General features: G+C 42.3%; 1 protein-coding gene across 1 annotated transcript in view; it reads left to right on the top strand.

Annotated features, from left to right (window-relative positions):
* Window positions 1–22,028, top strand: part of hecw2a (HECT, C2 and WW domain containing E3 ubiquitin protein ligase 2a) — a gene marked incomplete at both ends in the record, with an annotated part of 229,646 nt that overhangs the window by 89,037 nt on the left and 118,581 nt on the right. The window contains 11 exons of the mRNA XM_084309394.1: window positions 2,194–2,333; window positions 3,738–3,838; window positions 4,410–5,269; window positions 5,554–5,854; window positions 6,308–6,400; window positions 7,508–7,658; window positions 9,398–9,507; window positions 10,487–10,611; window positions 11,287–11,472; window positions 20,308–20,442; window positions 21,198–21,300. Coding sequence (XP_084165520.1) covers window positions 2,194–2,333; window positions 3,738–3,838; window positions 4,410–5,269; window positions 5,554–5,854; window positions 6,308–6,400; window positions 7,508–7,658; window positions 9,398–9,507; window positions 10,487–10,611; window positions 11,287–11,472; window positions 20,308–20,442; window positions 21,198–21,300 — 2,305 coding nt within the window. The remainder of the gene's footprint in view (window positions 1–2,193; window positions 2,334–3,737; window positions 3,839–4,409; window positions 5,270–5,553; window positions 5,855–6,307; window positions 6,401–7,507; window positions 7,659–9,397; window positions 9,508–10,486; window positions 10,612–11,286; window positions 11,473–20,307; window positions 20,443–21,197; window positions 21,301–22,028) is intronic.

Here is a 22,028-nt window from a genome sequence, read left to right on the forward strand (position 1 = left end):
CCAGAATTTCTGCCATTTACTGACATCTCCATTATATTTCTCAATGACCAATCTTGGTAGCTTTACTGACTGTCTCTGTGATCTTGCCTCAGTATCACTCACCCGCCGGGCCTCTGCTGTCAGTTCCTTTTGGTTCCTCATTACTCGTTGTGCGCGGCTCCGTTGGATAATGATGCGCTCCTTGTACGTCTCCGATGATTCAATCTCCGCGTCCAAATCATCCATCAAAGTTAGCTGCTCTATTTCCCGGTTTATTTCAAGCAAACTGTCCTCCTTCGATGCCAGTACATCCAACATAGTTGTCAAGTCTTCAACACTCGGAGCCTCATTTCCAATCTCAGCGTCAATCTGATTTAAAATACGTGTAGTACCACCTTTGATGGCACCGCGCTTCCGTTTCTGTCTCTCTATTTCACTCCGGCGTTCTGTTTCATCCATTCTATCGTTATATCCAAATGATCTAAATGATCCAAAGTTCCCTCGTTTCGGCACCAAAATGTAGAATAACTACGTTCCAAAAGAATAGATTGTCCAATACGTCGGATTCCAATAGGTTGTACTTTATATAGAATCTTCAGCGCACGTTACATTACAGTTGAGTTCTCATCAGGTTCATTCATAAAACGCTCTCTGTCAATCACCTAAAAGGACGCAGCTGGTAGCAGGTGCAATGCATCCTGGGACTTGTATTTCTACTAACGTGGTGACTAATGTAAATAATAGTATCTGACTAGAATAAACAAACACTCTTCCACTTCCACTTCTTCTTTCAAAGGTAAACAATAATCGATATTAACATATATGTAATATAACTCATAATCATTAACCTGGCCTATTAAGTTACAACAAGCCTTGCTAGCTGTAGAGGTTGTGCTAGCAGTAGAGACATGCTAGCTGTAGAGGCTGGAGTGAGGGATTGGAACAAATGCTGGGGTGTTGACTGGGATTTCATGGCCTGCAAGAGTTCTCGGGCCAAGAACGTAGCAATCCCTGCTATTTCTGGTGCTAGGTCACGTCTCTGCTTCATTACAGTAAATATTAATTCCAGAGCCCACTTCTTATCCTCCAAACTGGAGGCAGGGTTGTAAAAAAGGTCAAAAAAATCCTGAATGTGTGGCCATACATGTCTTGTTCGCTGGGTCCTCTGTTGGTCGGTTCATTCTGTCACGGGGTGGTGGTGTACATAGGACCCAATAGCAGACAAGTGGAGATGGCAGCAAGTCCAAGGGTTTTAATGACAAGACTAATAAACAGAACAAGGAAACAAAATTAACAAAAACAAAACCTCTCAGTGACAACTGGAAGAGGGGAAAAAGTAAACAAAAACACAAATGTAGTACTAACATGGGGAACACTTACTTGACAACATGGAACTTGAGACATGGAACGAGCAACATAGACAGAGTAGTAGAGACAATGAACCGACACAGAGAACAGGCAACAAGGAACTGAAATACACAGGAACAAATGACAAACGAGAAACACCTGAATGATTACAACTGGAGACACCTGGGAGGGGAAACAGACTGACCAAGAACTACAAGAAACAACACAATGAACTACAAATATGGACGACAAGACACACACCATACACTGGGACAAAACAAGCAGACTACAAACACTAAACTGAGAGTCCTAATAACCAACAGTAACTACAAAGACTAAATAGATAACCTAATACAAGACAAGAAGAGTGACACTAGACAAGACAAGAAGAGTAACACTAGACTAACAGCAGAACATGAAGAGCAAGAGAGAGAAGGGGAGAGAGAGAGCAAGAGAGAGAAAAGGGAAAGAACACTAAGGGACATAAATACAAGGAACAAACATAAAGGGACGGGAGAGGTAGAGCAGGGGAGAACAGTCCATGAATCGGTGGGACGTTCTCTCACTCACACACATACACACACACACACACACACACACACACACACACACACACACACACACACACACACACACACACACACACACACACACACACAAACACTGATCTTAAACACACAAACACAGCACAGACAACATGCTCTCTCTCTCTCTTACACACACACACGCAGACACACACGCACACACACACACACACACACACACACACACACACACACACACACACACACACACACACACACATATTGCTGTGTTGATGCAAATTACATTTAATATCCAAATCAATCCTTCTCTCTCCCTCTACAGAAATATACTTTTGTAGCTCTTATGACAGACATCCTGTACATCGAGGTGAAGGACAAGTTTGCAAAAAGTCGTCCAATCATCAAACGCTTCCTTGGTCAGCTGACCATTCCAGTACAGCGGCTTATAGAAAAGATCCCTGGGTAGGTAACACACACACACACACACACACACACACACACACACACACACACACACACACACACACACACACACACACACACACACACACACACACACACACACACACATTTAGAATCTTTATTTATGTCCACATAAAGACAATGTTTAAAGGACACAAATATTATCAGTGCACTTGTACATTGTGGGTTATTCTGATACAATCGTGCCCAAATTGACAATGGCAACCAAAGTTACACACACACATGGATGATGAACCTGACAATCAACACACAGCTCATGGATACAGATAGCAGCGTCATCTCCAAATTGCCCGGCTGCCAACACACACACACACACACACACACACACACACACACACTAGACCTGCGTCAAATGGTATTTGCAAATAATTATTAGTGTTTATTTTATTCAGCTTAGAGTACCAGAATGGTGGGTTTACTACATCTTAGACTAAATTTACCCTCAAATGGTCACTCATTGTATTGTCTGGCAAACCCCACAACCTATAACTCTAAGAAATTTAAAGCAAATGCTACAAATTATTTGAAAATACAATTTGACTCAGCTTTGATTCACAAATGCACGCTCGCTCAAATTGGGACATTTTCAAAGACCAAAATGTACAATGCATTTCTTCTACTTACAAGTATGGTTCATCCAGCCAACACCAGATTATAGCTCATAGAAGTCACAGAACAACATTGTTTAAAAATCGTTAGAACCACAGTCACAGAGACGTAATGTTTGCTTTGGTCAGTATAATGTCATTATTGTGATGAACACAGGCATCATACTTTTTCCTGGAACTACTTTACTTTATGACAGCGATCACTTCTGAAGTAGTTCCGGTTCAGGCAGACTTGAAGCGATCGCTGTCACTTCATACAGTAGTTCTAAGAAAACGTACAATGCCTGTAGTACAATGAGCTGTAATGTGGTGTTGGCTTCTCAGTCCTTGCCACACAATGGTGGAATGAACTACCCACCCCAGTTAGGACAGCCGAATCCCGTCCAATATTTCGCTGTCGACTAAAGACGCACTTCTTCAACCATTATCTGAAATAATGAGAAAAACAATTAAAAATTAAAATTAAAAAATCGAACCCCAACTAACCTTACTGTCATGCACTTGTCCTAATAAACTAACCTACACTGTAACACGCAACACTTTGATGAACATTGTCACTCAGCTGATAGAGTTGTACCCTTCCTGATGACTTGTCGTACAGAACTTGTAAGTCGCTTTGGATAAAAGTGTCAGCTAAATGACTAAATGTAAATGTAAATGTAAATGTTGGCTGGATGGACCATACTTCTGAGTAGGAGAAATGCATCATAGGTTTTGGGCCTTTTCGTAGGCTCTGTTGACAATAAGAAGGTTCTGTTTGAACGTCCTTCCGCAGCATCCAGCCGGTGAGCTTCTCCTTGTGTCGGCGTCTTCCTAGCGAGCATGTCAGCGGTCAGATGCAGTTTAGAGTGGAGCTCACCTCAACTGGGCCTGACGGTGAGCATCTGGCTCTGAATGAAAAATCTATTTAGGTTTTATGCTTTATTACAAAATGAGAAATGCAACATCTGGAGGGGTGGGGGGCAAGGGTCATCTACTCATCGCAAAATAAAAGTAAAACTCTCTCTATGAAATCATTTAAGTCAACAGTTGCCCTCAGAACTTGGAAAATAAGTGACATTTCTGAATATGGAATGACCTCTATTAAAGTACTATGGGAAATGTGCACCGTGTGGCCTTTAGGGACAAATACACCCTGTGTAAACATGGCAGAGATAAGATAAAATGACAAAAAAGCTAAACAAAACAAACATTTCTTCAAGCAAGGTAATGTTGGGCACTGTTTTACATCTGTGTCCTTAACATTTTATGCTCTAGAAATTAGTGTCCGAAGTCAGCCTAATTTGGCTCGACTATGTAATTTAGTTAGCTAAAGAAGCGCTACTCTCTCATGAACACATTACATAGTGCAGGTTTGAATATTCGGTAATGATATATGAATTTCTTTCTTCTCTAACTTGCTTTTGGCTGACTGACAGTCCTGGCCCTCTCTCCCTGTGCTCTTAAGGTGCCTCTCCGGACTCCATCATCTGCATTTCGTCCTTGAATGGAGCTCCCGGGACCCCATCAGATGACGAGGATCTGCCCCACCACCTTCCAGGGCTGGTGACTGCGGGCCTCTCCCCGACAGGCTCACAGGGTTCCCAAGGCTTATGGGAGGGAGGGGCCACGGCCTGTCTGGAGAAGGACCCGGTTATGAGCAGGGCTGACGGCAGGTTCACGGACGCACAAGGGGGGTTTTCAGGTCACGCAATACTCCAGAGGTCGTTCAGCGAGGGCCTGGATGCCATTGAGGCCCCCAAGGGCCCCGGCGAGAGACCCCTGGGCGCCGCCTCGCCCAAACTGCGCTCCAGCTTCCCCACGCACACGCGTCTAAGCGCCATGCTGCACATCGACTCCGACGAGGACGACGAGAGGTCGGGGACCAACGACATCACTCCGGTGCCGGGATCTCCGCTGCTGCTGAACGGAGACACTCTGGAGATCAGGGGCCTCGAAGACGAAGACCCCTTCCCTGAACTCCAGCAGGAGCCGGCACGGCTAAAGCCTGCGGTGCTGAGGGGAGAGGAGCTGGAGACTGGAGCTAGAGAAGAAGGGGCACCCGAGACTGTCGTGGCCCAGAAGGGAGATGCGGGGCTGGACTTGGAGGACGCCTCAGAGCCAGATGTGTTTTCTGAGGTGGAGGAAGCTCCGTTTTCAGAGGCCGTGTCCCATAATGTTTTGACAGAATGTGGGGAGGGGCGGGAAGAGGGGAGGGGGCCGGGCGAGGACCCCTCATCAGAGATTGACACCTGCTCCATGGCGACAGCCCCACAGACTGTGTTTTCCTCGTCAGAGAGCTGTCCAATCACGATGACTACGGCTGTGGTGAGTTAAGTAGCCTTATATAGGCGTGACTCTAGATCAAAATCTACACATGGCATGAATGTCATACATGAGGAGCTCAATTTCATTATCAACATGATTTCTGAATCACTGCAGGCTGATATAAACACGTCAATAATGATTGTCAGTGACATCGGACTTCAATTCTTTGGAGACCTTTGACTGATTGATCAATGATCATCATCAATGGATTTAATTTATAATTTAATAACACATTCTCTTCCCTTGTCACTCCTTCACCTTTCATCTTGTGAAACATTCTACAGGACGCAGAGGAGGGGGCCGAGACTGCAATCGATCCAGGGGGAGAAGCCATTACTGACACCCCCCCAACCAATCAAGATGTAGACGATGAGGGGGGTGGGCAAACAACCACCATTGAGGCTGAGGTAGAGGCTCCCTCATCTAATGGACGGGAGCCAGACGAAGAGGTTATTGAGAGGAGGCAGAGCTTGCAGGCTTCTGGGGGTGTGGCTCTGGAGGAGGAAGGGGCGGGGTCAAAGCCACCTGAAGAGGCAGGGTCTGTGGATTCTGGGGAGGTTACCACGGAGACAGATGGAGAAGAAGGTAGGTGGCTTGCAACCACGTTGGTTATATCACTGCTATCGGATGAACCTTTCAGGGTTGAAGAAAAATAAAGGATTTTGTAGGATTTCAACTCAAACATGAACATTGGTTGCCTGGTGAGCTAGCCCTCTTCCCATATGGCTAATTGTCAGAGGAAAGCAACAGTTATGATTGGAAGATCAAAAAAGAGGGTGCGGCTTGAGATAGTTCAATTGTTCCAGCAAACTGGGAAGTACGTGCTCCAAATCTTGAGTGTAGTGAGTGACTGATTGGTTTGAATGTTCTTTCTGTTTCCTTCCTTCCTTCTGGATCAAGTTGGAGAATAGGACTCATGGCATCTGATATGACAGCAGCCATTATACATCAGTCAATATATTTGATATTTGATATTTCAAATACGATGACACATTGAAACAGAAGTTCCTTGTCCTCCTGTTTGGTCTCCGTGCCCAGGTGCCCAAGTTAACGGCCACACCGGGTGCACTCTACCAACCGTGCGCCACGACATCCATCGGTACCAGCGAGTGGACGAGCCCCTACCTCCCAGTGAGTGTGTGTCTGTGTCTGTGTGTCCGCTACTACTGTAACGCAATTGGGTATAAGTATTAGCCATTGGTGTTTTACAAAGAAACTCTTGGGTACGCCTGCCTAATTGGCTATGTTGTAGTATTGTCCCCAAAAAGCTCAAATATTTCCAAAACAAAGTTCTTAAAAATGTGCAGGTGTGTATGAGGCCTTACGTATATATTTCAGTATTAGCTGTTGGTGTAATGACAAATCTGAGTGAGTTTGATGCAAGTGAGGTCAACGCAATGTGAGAGAGGCTGATGTGAGGTCTACCTGATATTATAATGACTTGTCAGTCTCTTTGGTGTTCTCCTAAATGAGGACGGGTTTACAGGTCAACGTGGGCTGTAGCCTGGCTGTCGCATCTCTCAGTATGACGCTCATTACTGCCTAAGCTATGTAGTGTAAGTAAGTGAATACCATCAATGAGAACACTGTTCCTATGTGGATCATCTGACAAATATTGTTATTATTAATTCAGTCCCCCCATTAGTTCCCTATACACTATAGGGAATTGTCCGTGTAACCGTGTTAATAATCAAGAGAACAAGGACACATCCTGTAGTGTCCTAGATGCCAAGTGTCACAGGCTTTAGGTGGGAAGCTCCGCGTTGTGTCCCTTTGTGCACAGATTTGCCAGCACAACAGACACTGCATACGTGATGAAACGTTGCATCGCACTGAGCCCTCTCTCTCTCTCTCTCTCTCTCTCTCTCTCTCTCTCTCTCTCTCTCTCTCTCTCTCTCTCTCTCTCTCTCTCTCTCTCTCTCTCTCTCTCTCTCTCTTTCTCTCTCTCAGGCAGGTGTTGCCCTCCCTGGTGAGAGTGATTGCAACTCTTGGTTACGCATGCCTAATTGGCAATGTTGTTAGTATTGTCTCCATTGTCAATAGCAATATTGATGATGATAATGAGTGTTATTTGGATTTAGAGCCTTGTGAATATGTACAGTGACTCTGAAATTGCCCCCTAAAAAAGCTGTGTGTATGAGGTCTCACTACAGTATCTCCACCCTGCCTGCGTTTCCTTTGAAGCCTCTATTGTCGCTTCACAGACTGGGCCCTAAAGCCTCTATTGTTGCCTCACAGACTGGGAGGCTCGTATAGATAGCCACGGGCGGATCTTCTTTGTGGACCACGTGAACAGGACCACCACGTGGCAGCGGCCCACCGGACCCCCCGCCCCCCAGGGCCTGACCCGCTCCAACTCCATCCAACAAATGGAGCAGCTCAACCGCAGGTGTGGCCTTATTTACTGATACATAGGAACAAATGTAGGCTAACTATAACCTTGCACAGTGACTGGCTTCGCAAGATCACACGAGAATCCATCTTGTCAGGCTTCAAGTTATGCACTTGCACCACTGTGGTTCGGACCAATCAGCATCCTGTGAGGAACTACTGGCAGCTACAGGCAATATGGTTGTCAGTTGGGCACCTCCCTTTAGCATGGGTTTTCCCAATGGGAACCTCCAGCCGTAGTAGTGTTAGTGCCATGCTCAAGTAGAGTTGAGCTATATTGTATTTAGCAACAACCTACAGCAGCGTTTCCCAAACTCTGGGTCGCGACCCAAATGGTATAATAATAATAATAAATAATAATAATAAAAAAATGTAGGCCTTTTTTTTTTTTTTTTTTTTAAGTTGTAGATGTGTTGATTCAGTTTGGCACCACATACTTATGTGAATCTGTTTTTTTTTTTTTTTTTTTTTTCCCCCCCCCCCCCTTCTTTTTCAGATTTTTCTCCCATCTCACTGTTAGTCGTTATGCCAATTCCCAACCCCCTTCCTGGTTGTTGTGCACTTTCCCCTACTGTTGGTCCGAGAGGCCGGAGACTGTCACATGCTTTCCTCCGACGCATGTGCAGCCAGCCGGCAGCCAGCCTGGCCGCGCAGATTCTCACTGGGAGAGTGTAACGTGTGGAAGGTCACACTACCTCTCACCAGATCCTACCTTCGCTTAGCAGGCGCCCCGACCGAACTGTAGGGGTCGCTGTCCACAACGCCCAGGACCCACCCACGGCTCCCCTCCCCCTAACTCAGCCAAACGAGTTAGTATAGCGATCAGCCCGAGCCAAGGCAATGCTGACTCTCCTGGAGTCGAGACCGCAGCCTCTTGCATTGGTGACGAGCACAATCTCCGCTACACCACCTGACCGCCGTGAATCTGGGTTTTCTACTCTAGCATACCTGAAAAACAAATACAGAAACAGACTAAATGCTCAGCATGACCTCAGAATAGCACTTTCAAAAACCAAGCCCGGAATAGATCTGCTGGTTGTAAACTTCAACCAGCCACATACCTCTCATTAGATTTCATTGTGCCATAGATGAAATATTATACCCCTTCTAGCATGATGTCAGGTCAGTAGAATTTTTAAATAAGTCAGTACAAATTAATCAGAATGTTGCTCAATGTTGGGGTTTAAGGTTGAGGGACGGAGGGAGGGGGTAAGAAATGGAGTTGAAAAAGGGGTGAGAAATAGAAAGGAGAGTAGAACATGTTTGTTAATTTAAAAGTGTTACAAAATTGTATGTACATATGTTATGAGGTGGTGAGAAACTTAACATTACACTCTGATTGTGATGTACTTTTATAATTAAAATAAATACATTTCATATACATTTGAAATTCATGTTTTTTTGTGTTCTTTATCAGTAGTTTATAAATGATGTATTTTTGTAAGTTTGGGTCCCGGGGAAACACCAAATTTCTCTTTTGGGTCTTGAGCTGAAAAAGTTTGGGAACCCCTGACCTACAGGACCACACACCTTTGTAGCATGTCTACCCCCCCCCCCCCTCTCTCTCTATCTCTCTCTCTCTTTCTCTCTCTCTCTCTCTCTCTCTCTCTCTCTCTCTCTCTCTCTCTCTCTCTCTCTCTCTCTCTCTCTCTCTCTCTCTCTCTCTCTCTACAAAAACATTTCTAATGAAGCATAAATGTCTAAATAATAATAGCCTTCTCTGCACTCCACTCTCAGGTACCAGAGCATCAGGAGGACTATAACAAACAGTGACAGATCAGAGGAGCCGCCCCCTATAGAGCCGCCAGACCCCCCTGAGAGTGACATGCTGCCCCATGCTATCCCTGGTAGGGGCAGGGCTGCTGGGCCATTGACCATAATTATTCACACAGTGGCCATTTTGCTCTTATGTCATGCTCAGGTTAGGGTTCCTTTCCACCCTAGGGAACAGCCATGTGAATAATATAGTCAAAATAGCCAAAATATCATATCTTTCCCACTATTTGACAGAATAATGATATTTGAGGATGTTTGGTGTTTGGTACAAATGACGCAGTTGTGTGAGATGTCATCTTTTGTAACAATATTGTTGTGATACAACTTAAATTACGGTTCAACCTCCAGCCTTGATTCCTGGTCAGTTCCTTTACAAATTAGATCAAGCACCATTTTTTGGTTAGCATACCATCTTATCTTAACTATCTCATGGCTGTGTCCTCCTATCTCAGACTTTGTATATTATCTTAACTTAGGAATTCCTAACTATAACTGTAAACTTGATTATTCGACTGGCACTTGCCCTGTCATGCCTATATCTGTGTTTAGACGTACACAAGACTACCTGTATCCTTGACAATGGCTGTCTCACTTCCCTTGTCACTGACTGGCTAGCTAGCTTGCTATAATGGACAAGAAAGGTACATCTTCTCCGTGGGAAACGTATATATTGCAGCCGTTAAGTAGCCCTAAGCCCTTCAATCATAATTGTTCATGTTGTTCCCCATCTTCATTGCCATTGCCATACAGACCTAACAACAGTGGTGCTGCCAGTTTCTCGCAGTGATTTAGAATTCCAGGACAGGGTCTATGCCATCCTAACTTAGGATTCCTAACATAGGAAATTCTTAAGTTAGGACGGTTCTGTAATAGCTAAATTCTTATCCTAAGATAAGATAGGATTTTACCCTAAATGCAGTTAGGAAATGTTATGTAATGTTATGTTTCTGTAATACCAGAAATCCTAGATGTCATCCTAAACTGAGATTTCTGTTATATATAATGAGGCCCCATGTCTGGATTTCTGAGATGTTTTTTCCCCTGTTGCAGACTACCGGCGAGAGAGTTTGATGGGTCAGTCTGGCAGTCGCTCACGCCTCTCTCTGCTGCTCCAGTCACCCAGCGTCAAGTTCCTCTGTAGCCCAGACTTCTTCACCGTCCTGCATTCTAACCCCGTGAGTTTACCACCCTGCCTGCCCCCTCGGCTCTCTCCCCTCACTCCCGCCTTGTCTGTCTGGGGAACATGTCCTCTCAGTATCTCTGTGTATTCTAGAGAATTGTGCCCAAGTTGAAAAGCTATTTAAGTTGCCCTGTTTCCCACGACTCTTCCTGTTTCATGCATTCTCACATCCTCTATGTGAATCAGCTGATGAAACTATTTGGAGGCAGTGAGCCTGATGACTTCACAGTGTTCTCAACAATCGCGAGGAAGATCAGCTATAGCCAGGTAGCTACCAAGTAGGCTAGCCGCTAGTGTAACATTTTCACTAGAATGGGTCCAAAGAAAAACACAGGCATACATTTCCATTCAGGGGATTCTGCTGATGGTACTTTGTTAAAAGAACACACCAACATTTGGGGAAATTAGCTTATTGTCTTCTCCAGAGAGAGACACGAAGATAGATACCAGTTTCCTCTCTGTGCGTTCAGTAGAAAGCTATCTGGCTGCACGTTAGCCTAGCTTAGCACAATGAATGGAAGTGGACAGTGCCGGTTAGCCTAGGCATTGTCCAACTAACACCTCTCCCGAAGGCTAACCGGCACTGTCCGCTTCCATTCATTGTGCTTTCTGCCTCAGAGTGCCTACCGCTTGTTTAATGGCCTCACCTTTCTGCCTCTCCCTGCCTCAGAGTGCCTACCGCATGTTTACGAGCAACACCTGCCTGAAGCACATGATCAGTAAAGTGCGTCGGGATGCTCACCACTTTGAGCGCTACCAGCACAACCGCGACCTGGTCACCTTTCTCAACATGTTCTCCAACAAACAGCTGGAGCTGCCACGTGGATGGGAGATGAAGCACGACCACACTGGCAAGGTGTGTGTGTGTGTACTAACCAGCTGAGCTAAAGGGTCCAACCCATTAGCAGGTGCTGGTTGACTGCAATCGAATCCTCAGTAGTTTACAATAAGTACAGACATAGGTACAGGCTAATGGCATACACTTTCTGATTAATACACTTATTTGTCTCATTCACAATTTGGATACTTAGAAGCATTTCTTCTCCATATATTAATGCTACCACTACAACCTGCTTTTCTGTATAGACCATACATTTTGATACACACAATATTTTCAATATTTGATATCACAGTTCTCATAATAGTATCATCATACTTGGTTGTATTAGTGTGTGTCTTAATGTGCATGTGTGTGTGTTGGGTTGAGGCGCTTCTATGTGACTGCAATGTCTGTGATTTTGTGAAACAAGTATTTTTTTTATAATTTTTTGTATACATATTTGACGTTTGTGTCAAATATGCTCTGCCATGTTTGTACTGCTTTTCTTAAGTTTCCTAACTTCTGTGAAACATTTCATACGTGTACAGCTTACATATAGATTATAGTTACTTGCCTCTTTGCTTATGCAAATCTGCAGTGATGGAGGTACAGTATAGTGTATACTACTGTGATGGGGGTATAGTGTATACTACTGTGATGGTGGTATAGTGTATACTACTGTGATGGAGGTATACTGTATACTACTGTGATGGGGTATAGTGTATACTACTGTGATGGGGGTATACTGTATACTACTGTGATGGTGGTATACTGTATACTACTGTGATGGGGTATAGTGTATACTACTGTGATGGTGGTATAGTGTATACTACTGTGATGGGTGTATAGTGTATACTACTGTGATGGGGTATAGTGTATACTACTGTGGTGGTGGTATAGTGTATACTACTGTGATGGTGGTATAGTGTATACTACTGTGATGGAGGTATACTGTATACTACTGTGATGGGGGTATAGTGTATACTACTGTGATGGAGGTATACTGTATACTACTGTGATGGGGTATACTGTATACTACTGTGATGGGGGTATAGTGTATACTACTGTGATGGAGGTATACTGTATACTACTGTGATGGGGGTATAGTGTATACTACTGTGATGGAAGTATACTGTATACTACTGTGATGCGGGTATAGTGTATACTACTGTGATGGAGGTATACTGTATACTACTGTGATGGGGTATACTGTATACTAGTGTGATGGGGTATACTGTATACTACTGTGATGGTGGTATAGTGTATACTACTGTGATGGTGGTATAGTGTATACTACTGTGATGGTGGTATAGTGTATACTACTGTGATGGGGGTATAGTGTATACTACTGTGATGGGGTATACTGTATACTACTGTGATGGTGGTATAGTGTATACTACTGTGATGGGGGTATAGTGTATACTACTGTGATGGGGGTATAGTGTATACTACTGTGATGGGGTATAGTGTATACTACTGTGATGGTGGTATAGTGTATACTACTGTGATGGTGGTATAGTGTATACTACTGTGATGGAGGTATACTGTATACTACTGTGATGGTGGTATAGTGTATACTACTGTGATGGCTGTATAGTGTATACTACTGTGATGGGGGTATAGTGTATACTACTGTGATGGGGTATACTGTATACTACTGTGATGGTGGTATAGTGTATACTACTGTGATGGAGGTATACTGTATACTACTGTGATGGTGGTATAGTGTATACTACTGTGATGGCTGTATAGTGTATACTACTGTGATGGGGGTATAGTGTATACTACTGTGATGGGGTATACTGTATACTACTGTGATGGTGGTATAGTGTATACTACTGTGATGGGTGTATAGTGTATACTACTGTGATGGGGTATAGTGTATACTACTGTGATGGGGTATAGTGTATACTACTGTGATGGTGGTATAGTGTATACTACTGTGATGGAGGTATACTGTATACTACTGTGATGGTGGTATAGTGTATACTACTGTGATGGTGGTATAGTGTATACTACTGTGATGGTGGTATAGTGTATACTACTGTGATGGGGTATACTGTATACTACTGTGATGGGGGTATAGTGTATACTACTGTGATGGAGGTATACTGTATACTACTGTGATGGGGTATACTGTATACTACTGTGATGGGGTATACTGTATACTACTGTGATGGTGGTATAGTGTATACTACTGTGATGGTGGTATACTGTATACTACTGTGATGGTGGTATAGTGTATACTACTGTGATGGGGGTATAGTGTATACTACTGTGATGGGGTATAGTGTATACTACTGTGATGGGGTATAGTGTATACTACTGTGATGGAGGTATACTGTATACTACTGTGATGGTGGTATAGTGTATACTACTGTGATGGTGGTATAGTGTATACTACTGTGATGGGGTATAGTGTATACTACTGTGATGGGGGTATAGTGTATACTACTGTGATGGGGGTATACTAACCACTACTGTGATGGGGTATAGTGTATACTACTGTGATGGTGGTATAGTGTATACTACTGTGATGGGGGTATACTGTATACTACTGTGATGGGGTATAGTGTATACTACTGTGATGGTGGTATAGTGTATACTACTGTGATGGTGGTATACTGTATACTACTGTGATGGTGGTATACTGTATACTACTGTGATGGTGGTATACTGTATACTACTGTGATGGAGGTATACTACTGTGATGGTGGTATAGTGTATACTACTGTGATGGTGGTATAGTGTATACTACTGTGATGGTGGTATAGTGTATACTACTGTGATGGGGGTATAGTGTATACTACTGTGATGGTGGTATACTGTATACTACTGTGATGGGGGTATACTGTATACTACTGTGATGGGGGTATAGTGTATACTACTGTGATGGTGGTATACTGTATACTACTGTGATGGTGGTATACTGTATACTACTGTGATGGGGGTATAGTGTATACTACTGTGATGGGGTATACTGTATACCAGTGGTTCTCAACTGGTCTAGCCTCGGGACCCAACATTTTCCTTAGTCATTAAGTCGCCACCCAAATTTTTGAACCACTATGATTTAATTCAAAATAATTTTTTTGCAGTAATACGCAATCTTTCATGCACTGTTAAAAACATGAAATAAACACAAAAAAGTGCAACAAAAGTGCAACTAGGGCTAAAAACCCAATGAAATAAAATAATAATAAATAATATGCTTCTTAGCAGATTTCTTAGCTTAACATAACAGGCCTAAGTTTGGGGGAACTAATGGGATAACTGGGGTTGCAACAAAAGTGCAACTAGGGCTAAAAACCAAATGAAATAAAATAATAATAATAATAATAATAATAATAATAATAATAATAATAATAATAATAATAATAATAATAATAATAATAATAATAATAATAATAATAATAATAAATAATTATGCTTCTTTATACTTCTTAGCTTAACATAACAGACCTACAGTAAGTTTGGGGGAACTAATGGAATAACTGGGGTTGCAACAAAAGTGCAACTAGGGCTAAAAACATAATGAAATAAAATAATAATAATAAATAATATATCCTTCTTAGCAGACTTCTTAGCTTAACATCCCAGGGTGCTCAATGTCCAATCTGTTCCTCTGATTTGTCTTCAGCTGAACCAGAGCTGAGAAGCCACTTTCACAAAGATAGTTAGTGGAAAAAAAATAAAAAAAAATAAAAATTACATTTTGTTTTATTTTTTTACACACACATCCTTGACCCACTCAAAATGGCCCCGCGACCCACTTTTGGGTCGCGACCCAGCAGTTGAGAAACACTGCAAGTGTATACTACTGTGATGGGGTATTATTGTATACTACTGTGATGGGGGTATACTGTATACTACTGTGATGGGGTATAGTGTATACTACTGTGATGGAGGTATAGTGTATACTACTGTGATGGTGGTATAGTGTATACTACTGTGATGGAGGTATACTGTATACTACTGTGATGGTGGTATAGTGTATACTACTGTGATGGAGGTATAGTGTATACTACTGTGATGGGGGTATAGTGTATACTACTGTGATGTGGGTATAGTGTATACTACTGTGATGGGGGTATAGTGTATACTACTGTGATGGTGGTATAGTGTATACTACTGTGATGGTGGTATAGTGTATACTACTGTGATGGGGGTATACTGTATACTACTGTGATGGTGGTATAGTGTATACTACTGTGATGGTGGTATAGTGTATACTACTGTGATGGGGGTATACTGTATACTACTGTGATGGTGGTATAGTGTATACTACTGTGATGGAGGTATACTGTATACTACTGTGATGGGGTATAGTGTATACTACTGTGATGGGGGTATAGTGTATACTACTGTGATGGTGGTATACTGTATACTACTGTGATGGGGTATAGTGTATACTACTGTGATGGGGTATAGTGTATACTACTGTGATGGGGTATACTGTATACTACTGTGATGGTGGTATACTGTATACTACTGTGATGGCGGTATACTGTATACTACTGTGATGGTGGTATACTGTATACTACTGTGATGGGGGTATAGTGTATACTACTGTGATGGGGGTATAGTGTCTACTACTGTGATGGGGTATACTGTATACTACTGTGATGGGGTATAGTGTATACTACTGTGATGGTGGTATAGTGTATACTACTGTGATGGGGGTATACTGTATACTACTGTGATGGGGTATAGTGTATACTACTGTGATGGGGGTATAGTGTATACTACTGTGATGGGGTATACTGTATACTACTGTGAAGGTGGTATACTGTATACTACTGTGATGGGGGTATACTGTATACTACTGTGATGGAGGTATACTGTATACTACTGTGATGGGGGTATAGTGTATACTACTGTGATGGGGGTATAGTGTATACTACTGTGATGGGGTATACTGTATACTACTGTGATGGGGTATAGTGTATACTACTGTGATGGTGGTATAGTGTATACTACTGTGATGGGGGTATACTGTATACTACTGTGATGGGGTATAGTGTATACTACTGTGATGGGGGTATAGTGTATACTACTGTGATGGGGTATAGTGTATACTACTGTGATGGTGGTATAGTGTATACTACTGTGATGGTGGTATAGTGTATACTACTGTGATGGGGTATAGTGTATACTACTGTGATGGGGTATAGTGTATACTACTGTGATGGTGGTATAGTGTATACTACTGTGATGGGGTATACTGTATACTACTGTGATGGGGTATACTGTATACTACTGTGATGGGGTATAGTGTATATTACTGTGATGGGGTATGGTGTATACTACTGTGATGGGGTATACTGTATACTACTGTGATGGGGTATAGTGTATACTACTGTGATGGGGTATAGTGTATACTACTGTGATGGGGTATAGTGTATACTACTGTGATGGTGGTATAGTGTATACTACTGTGATGGGGTATACTGTATACTAATGTGATGGGGTATACTGTATACTAATGTGATGGTGGTATACTGTATACTACTGTGATGGGGTATAGTGTATACTACTGTGATGGGGTATAGTGTATACTACTGTGATGGTGGTATAGTGTATACTAATGTGATGGGGTATACTGTATACTACTGTGATGGGGTATAGTGTATACTACTGTGATGGTGGTATAGTGTATACTACTGTGATGGAGGTATACTATATACTACTGTGATGGTGGTATAGTGTATACTACTGTGATGGTGGTATACTGTATACTACTGTGATGGGGTATACTGCATACTACTGTGATGGTGGTATACTGTATACTACTGTGATGGTGGTATACTGTATACTACTGTGATGGTGGTATACTGTATACTACTGTGATGGGGTATACTGTATACTACTGTGATGGTGGTATAGTGTATACTACTGTGATGGGGGTATACTGTATACTACTGTGATGGGGTATAGTGTATACTACTGTGATGGGGTATAGTGTATACTACTGTGATGGGGTATACTGTATACTACTGTGATGGGGTATACTGTATACTACTGTGATGGTCGTATACTGTATACTACTGTGATGGGGTATAGTGTATACTACTGTGATGGGGTATAGTGTATACTACTGTGATGGTGGTATAGTGTATACTACTGTGATGGGGTATAGTGTATACTACTGTGATGGGGGTATACTGTATACTACTGTGATGGTGGTATAGTGTATACTACTGTGATGGGGTATACTGTATACTACTGTGATTGGGTATAGTGTATACTACTGTGATGGGGTATAGTGTATACTACTGTGATGGGGTATACTGTATACTACTGTGATGGTGGTATAGTGTATACTACTGTGATGGGGTATACTGTATACTACTGTGATGGGGGTATATTGTATACTACTGTGATGGAGGTATAGTCTATACTACTGTGATGGGGGTATACTGTATACTACTGTGATGGGGGTATACTGTATACTACTGTGATGGGGGTATAGTGTATACTACTGTGATGGGGGTATACTGTATACTACTGTGATGGGGGTATACTGTATACTACTGTGATGGGGTATAGTGTATACTACTGTGATGGCGGTATAGTGTATACTACTGTGATGGAGGTATAGTGTATACTACTGTGATGGAGGTATAGTGTATACTACTGTGATGGAGGTATAGTGTATACTACTGTGATGGGGGTATACTGTATACTACTGTGATGGGGGTATACTGTATACTACTGTGATGGTGGTATACTGTATACTACTGTGATGGTAGTATAGTGTATACTAATGTGATGGTGGTATAGTGTATACTACTGTGATGGAGGTATACTGTATACTACTGTGATGGTGGTATAGTGTATACTACTGTGATGGGGGTATACTGTATACTACTGTGATGGGGGTATAGTGTATACTACTGTGATGGTGGTATACTGTATACTATTGTGATTGGGGGTATACTGTATACTACTGTGATGGGGGTATACTGTATACTACTGTGATGGGGTATAGTGTATACTACTATGATGGGGGTATAGTGTATACTACTGTGATGGGGGTATAGTGTATACTACTGTGATGGGGGTATACTGTATACTACTGTGATGGGGGTATAGTGTATACTACTGTGATGGTGGTATAGTGTATACTACTGTGATGGTGGTATAGTGTATACTACTGTGATGGGGGTATACTGTATACTACTGTGATGGTGGTATAGTGTATACTACTGTGATGGAGGTATAGTGTATACTACTGTGATGGTGGTATACTGTATACTACTGTGATGGTGGTATACTGTAGTATACTACTGTGATGGTGGTATAGTGTATACTACTGTGATGGTGGTATAGTGTATACTACTGTGATGGAGGTATAGTGTATACTACTGTGATGGTGGTATAGTGTATACTACTGTGATGGAGGTATACTGTATACTACTGTGATGGGGGTATAGTGTATACTACTGTGATGGAGGTATACTGTATACTACTGTGATGGGGGTATACTGTATACTACTGTGATGGAGGTATAGTGTATACTACTGTGATGGGGTATACTGTATACTACTGTGATGGTGGTATACTGTATACTACTGTGATGGTGGTATAGTGTATACTACTATGACGGAGGTATACTGTATACTACTGTGATGGGGGTATAGTGTATACTACTGTGATGGTGGTATACTGTATACTACTGTGATGGGGGTATAGTGTATACTACTGTGATGGTGGTATACTGTATACTACTGTGATGGGGGTATAGTGTATACTACTGTGATGGGGGTATACTGTATACTACTGTGATGGGGTATAGTGTATACTACTGTGATGGTGGTATACTGTATACTACTGTGATGGTGGTATAGTGTATACTACTGTGATGGGGTATAGTGTATACTACTGTGATGGGGGTATACTGTATACTACTGTGATGGGGTATACTGTATACTACTGTGATGGGGGTATAGTGTATACTACTGTGATGGTGGTATACTGTATACTACTGTGATGGTGGTATAGTGTATACTACTGTGATGGTGGTATAGTGTATACTACTGTGATGGAGGTATAGTGTATACTACTGTGATGGTGGTATAGTGTATACTACTGTGATGGAGGTATACTGTATACTACTGTGATGGGGGTATAGTGTATACTACTGTGATGGAGGTATACTGTATACTACTGTGATGGGGGTATACTGTATACTACTGTGATGGAGGTATAGTGTATACTACTGTGATGGGGTATACTGTATACTACTGTGATGGTGGTATACTGTATACTACTGTGATGGTGGTATAGTGTATACTACTATGACGGAGGTATACTGTATACTACTGTGATGGGGGTATAGTGTATACTACTGTGATGGTGGTATACTGTATACTACTGTGATGGGGGTATAGTGTATACTACTGTGATGGTGGTATACTGTATACTACTGTGATGGGGGTATAGTGTATACTACTGTGATGGGGGTATACTGTATACTACTGTGATGGGGTATAGTGTATACTACTGTGATGGTGGTATACTGTATACTACTGTGATGGTGGTATAGTGTATACTACTGTGATGGGGTATAGTGTATACTACTGTGATGGGGGTATACTGTATACTACTGTGATGGGGTATACTGTATACTACTGTGATGGGGGTATAGTGTATACTACTGTGATGGTGGTATACTGTATACTACTGTGATGGTGGTATACTGTATACTACTGTGATGGTGGTATAGTGTATACTACTGTGATGGGGTATAGTGTATACTACTGTGATGGTGGTATAGTGTATACTACTGTGATGGGGTATAGTGTATACTACTGTGATGGGGGTATACTGTATACTACTGTGTGACCGGTTGCGTGTTTCAACCCACAGCCCTTCTTCGTAGATCACAACTGTCGCTCTACGACCTTCATCGACCCCCGGCTGCCCCTCCAGAGTTCTCGCTCCACCGGCCTGCTGGCCCATCGCCAGCATCTGAGCCGCCAGCGTAGCCACAGTGCCGGGGAGGTGAGAGACTCTATCCCCTACTGCGCCAATCCTCACCTGCCACACACACCACCAGCTCAAAGCCAAGACTCACTGCAAGGTTGACACAGGCTGGTTAGAATCCAGAGTTACACCTATTGCATTGTATAGACACAAGGCTCTGGGACTCCACGTGATAAGACTGTAGCCATTGTATTCATTGCCTTGAAAATCTTGTAACTCCAGTTTTGTCTTCTATTTTCCTTATTTGATTAGAAAATGTACATTGTCTTCTATGTTATGAATATGTTTCATGGCCCTATTGTTTCCTGACACATAATAGTCAGAGGTAGGATGATCAAAGATAGAGTTCCATCATCATGGTTAGCTACTGTGTGTATTGGCTTGCTAGCTGGCATGAGCCACTTGGTGTCATAGCACATTGTAGTGAGCTAGATCGATATTGAAATATCATATCAATAAAGTCTCTACTGGATTACCGTGTTGCAAAACGGCATGCAAATAATGAAAAAATGCCACTTTACCATTGTGTGAGTATAATTCTGTGACCATGTATGATTTATACTTACCCTACGCCTACGGCATGTGTGTAACTTTTTATTTGTTACTTAGAGTTACATTTGTAACTTATCTCTGTGGTGAAACTGCTTTTATTTGAGTAATGCTGCTCAAATCACAACTCAGCAGGAATTTATGTTATAACTAGGTTACGTTTGAACTTACACACACAGCTGGTGCAACAGGCTGCTGAACTGCAGCGCCCCCTTGTGTCACAGGTGGTAGATGACTCTCGCCAAACCAACCCTCCTGTCATGCCTCGCCCCTCCAGCACCTTCAGTGGTTCCAGTCGAAACCGAGACCAGGACCTAGTGCCTGTGGGTAAGTTACACATAGGTAACACTATCTATCTATTCTAGGTAACACATTATCCTTAGCCTAACCCTGGGCCATAAACCTTTGCCCTAAACCCAAGACGGCCCCTGTTTAAAGTGAGAAGTGTCCAAAGAAGTCTTCACTTCTTGGTTCCAAAACTGATCCACAGGTCCTGAAAACAGATCCACGAAAGTTGGCCTATAGCAGTGGTTCCCAAACCTTTTAAATCAGGCCCCACTTTGGTAGTTGGACATATTTTCAAGCCCCACCTAACCTGGTCCCCACCTAGATGTAGGCTAGAATAAACTTTAGGCTACAAACAAGACAAGATTAACATAACAAAACACAAAGACAAAATTCTGGTTTTATTTGAAAATGAACAAAAGCTTGGCAAATGATCCTGTGCCACTGTGAATTAATTAGGCCTAATTAAAAATGTAGTTGTAGGCCTACAGTAGGCTACTTCCCTGAGTAGTAGATTTCTTTACATTCAAATAATAATTGCAGTACTTCCCTGAGTAGTAGATTTCATTAAATTAAAATAATAGTAACTTAAATAATATATTAATCAAAATTAGGCCTACTAATAACTACTGCAGGTTGCAAATAAATAACTTTTCACATTCCCATTTTAGCCTACATTCAGTTACTTGTGTGTGCTTGCTTTCCCTTGCAAATCTTCTCAAAGAGGGGTTGTTTTGAGATTGCCACTCTGTTCATTCTCAATATTCAAC

This window comes from Notolepis coatsorum, assembly GCF_963971535.1.
Source record: "Notolepis coatsorum genome assembly, chromosome: 3".
Classification (NCBI taxonomy): domain Eukaryota; kingdom Metazoa; phylum Chordata; class Actinopteri; order Aulopiformes; family Paralepididae; genus Notolepis; species Notolepis coatsorum.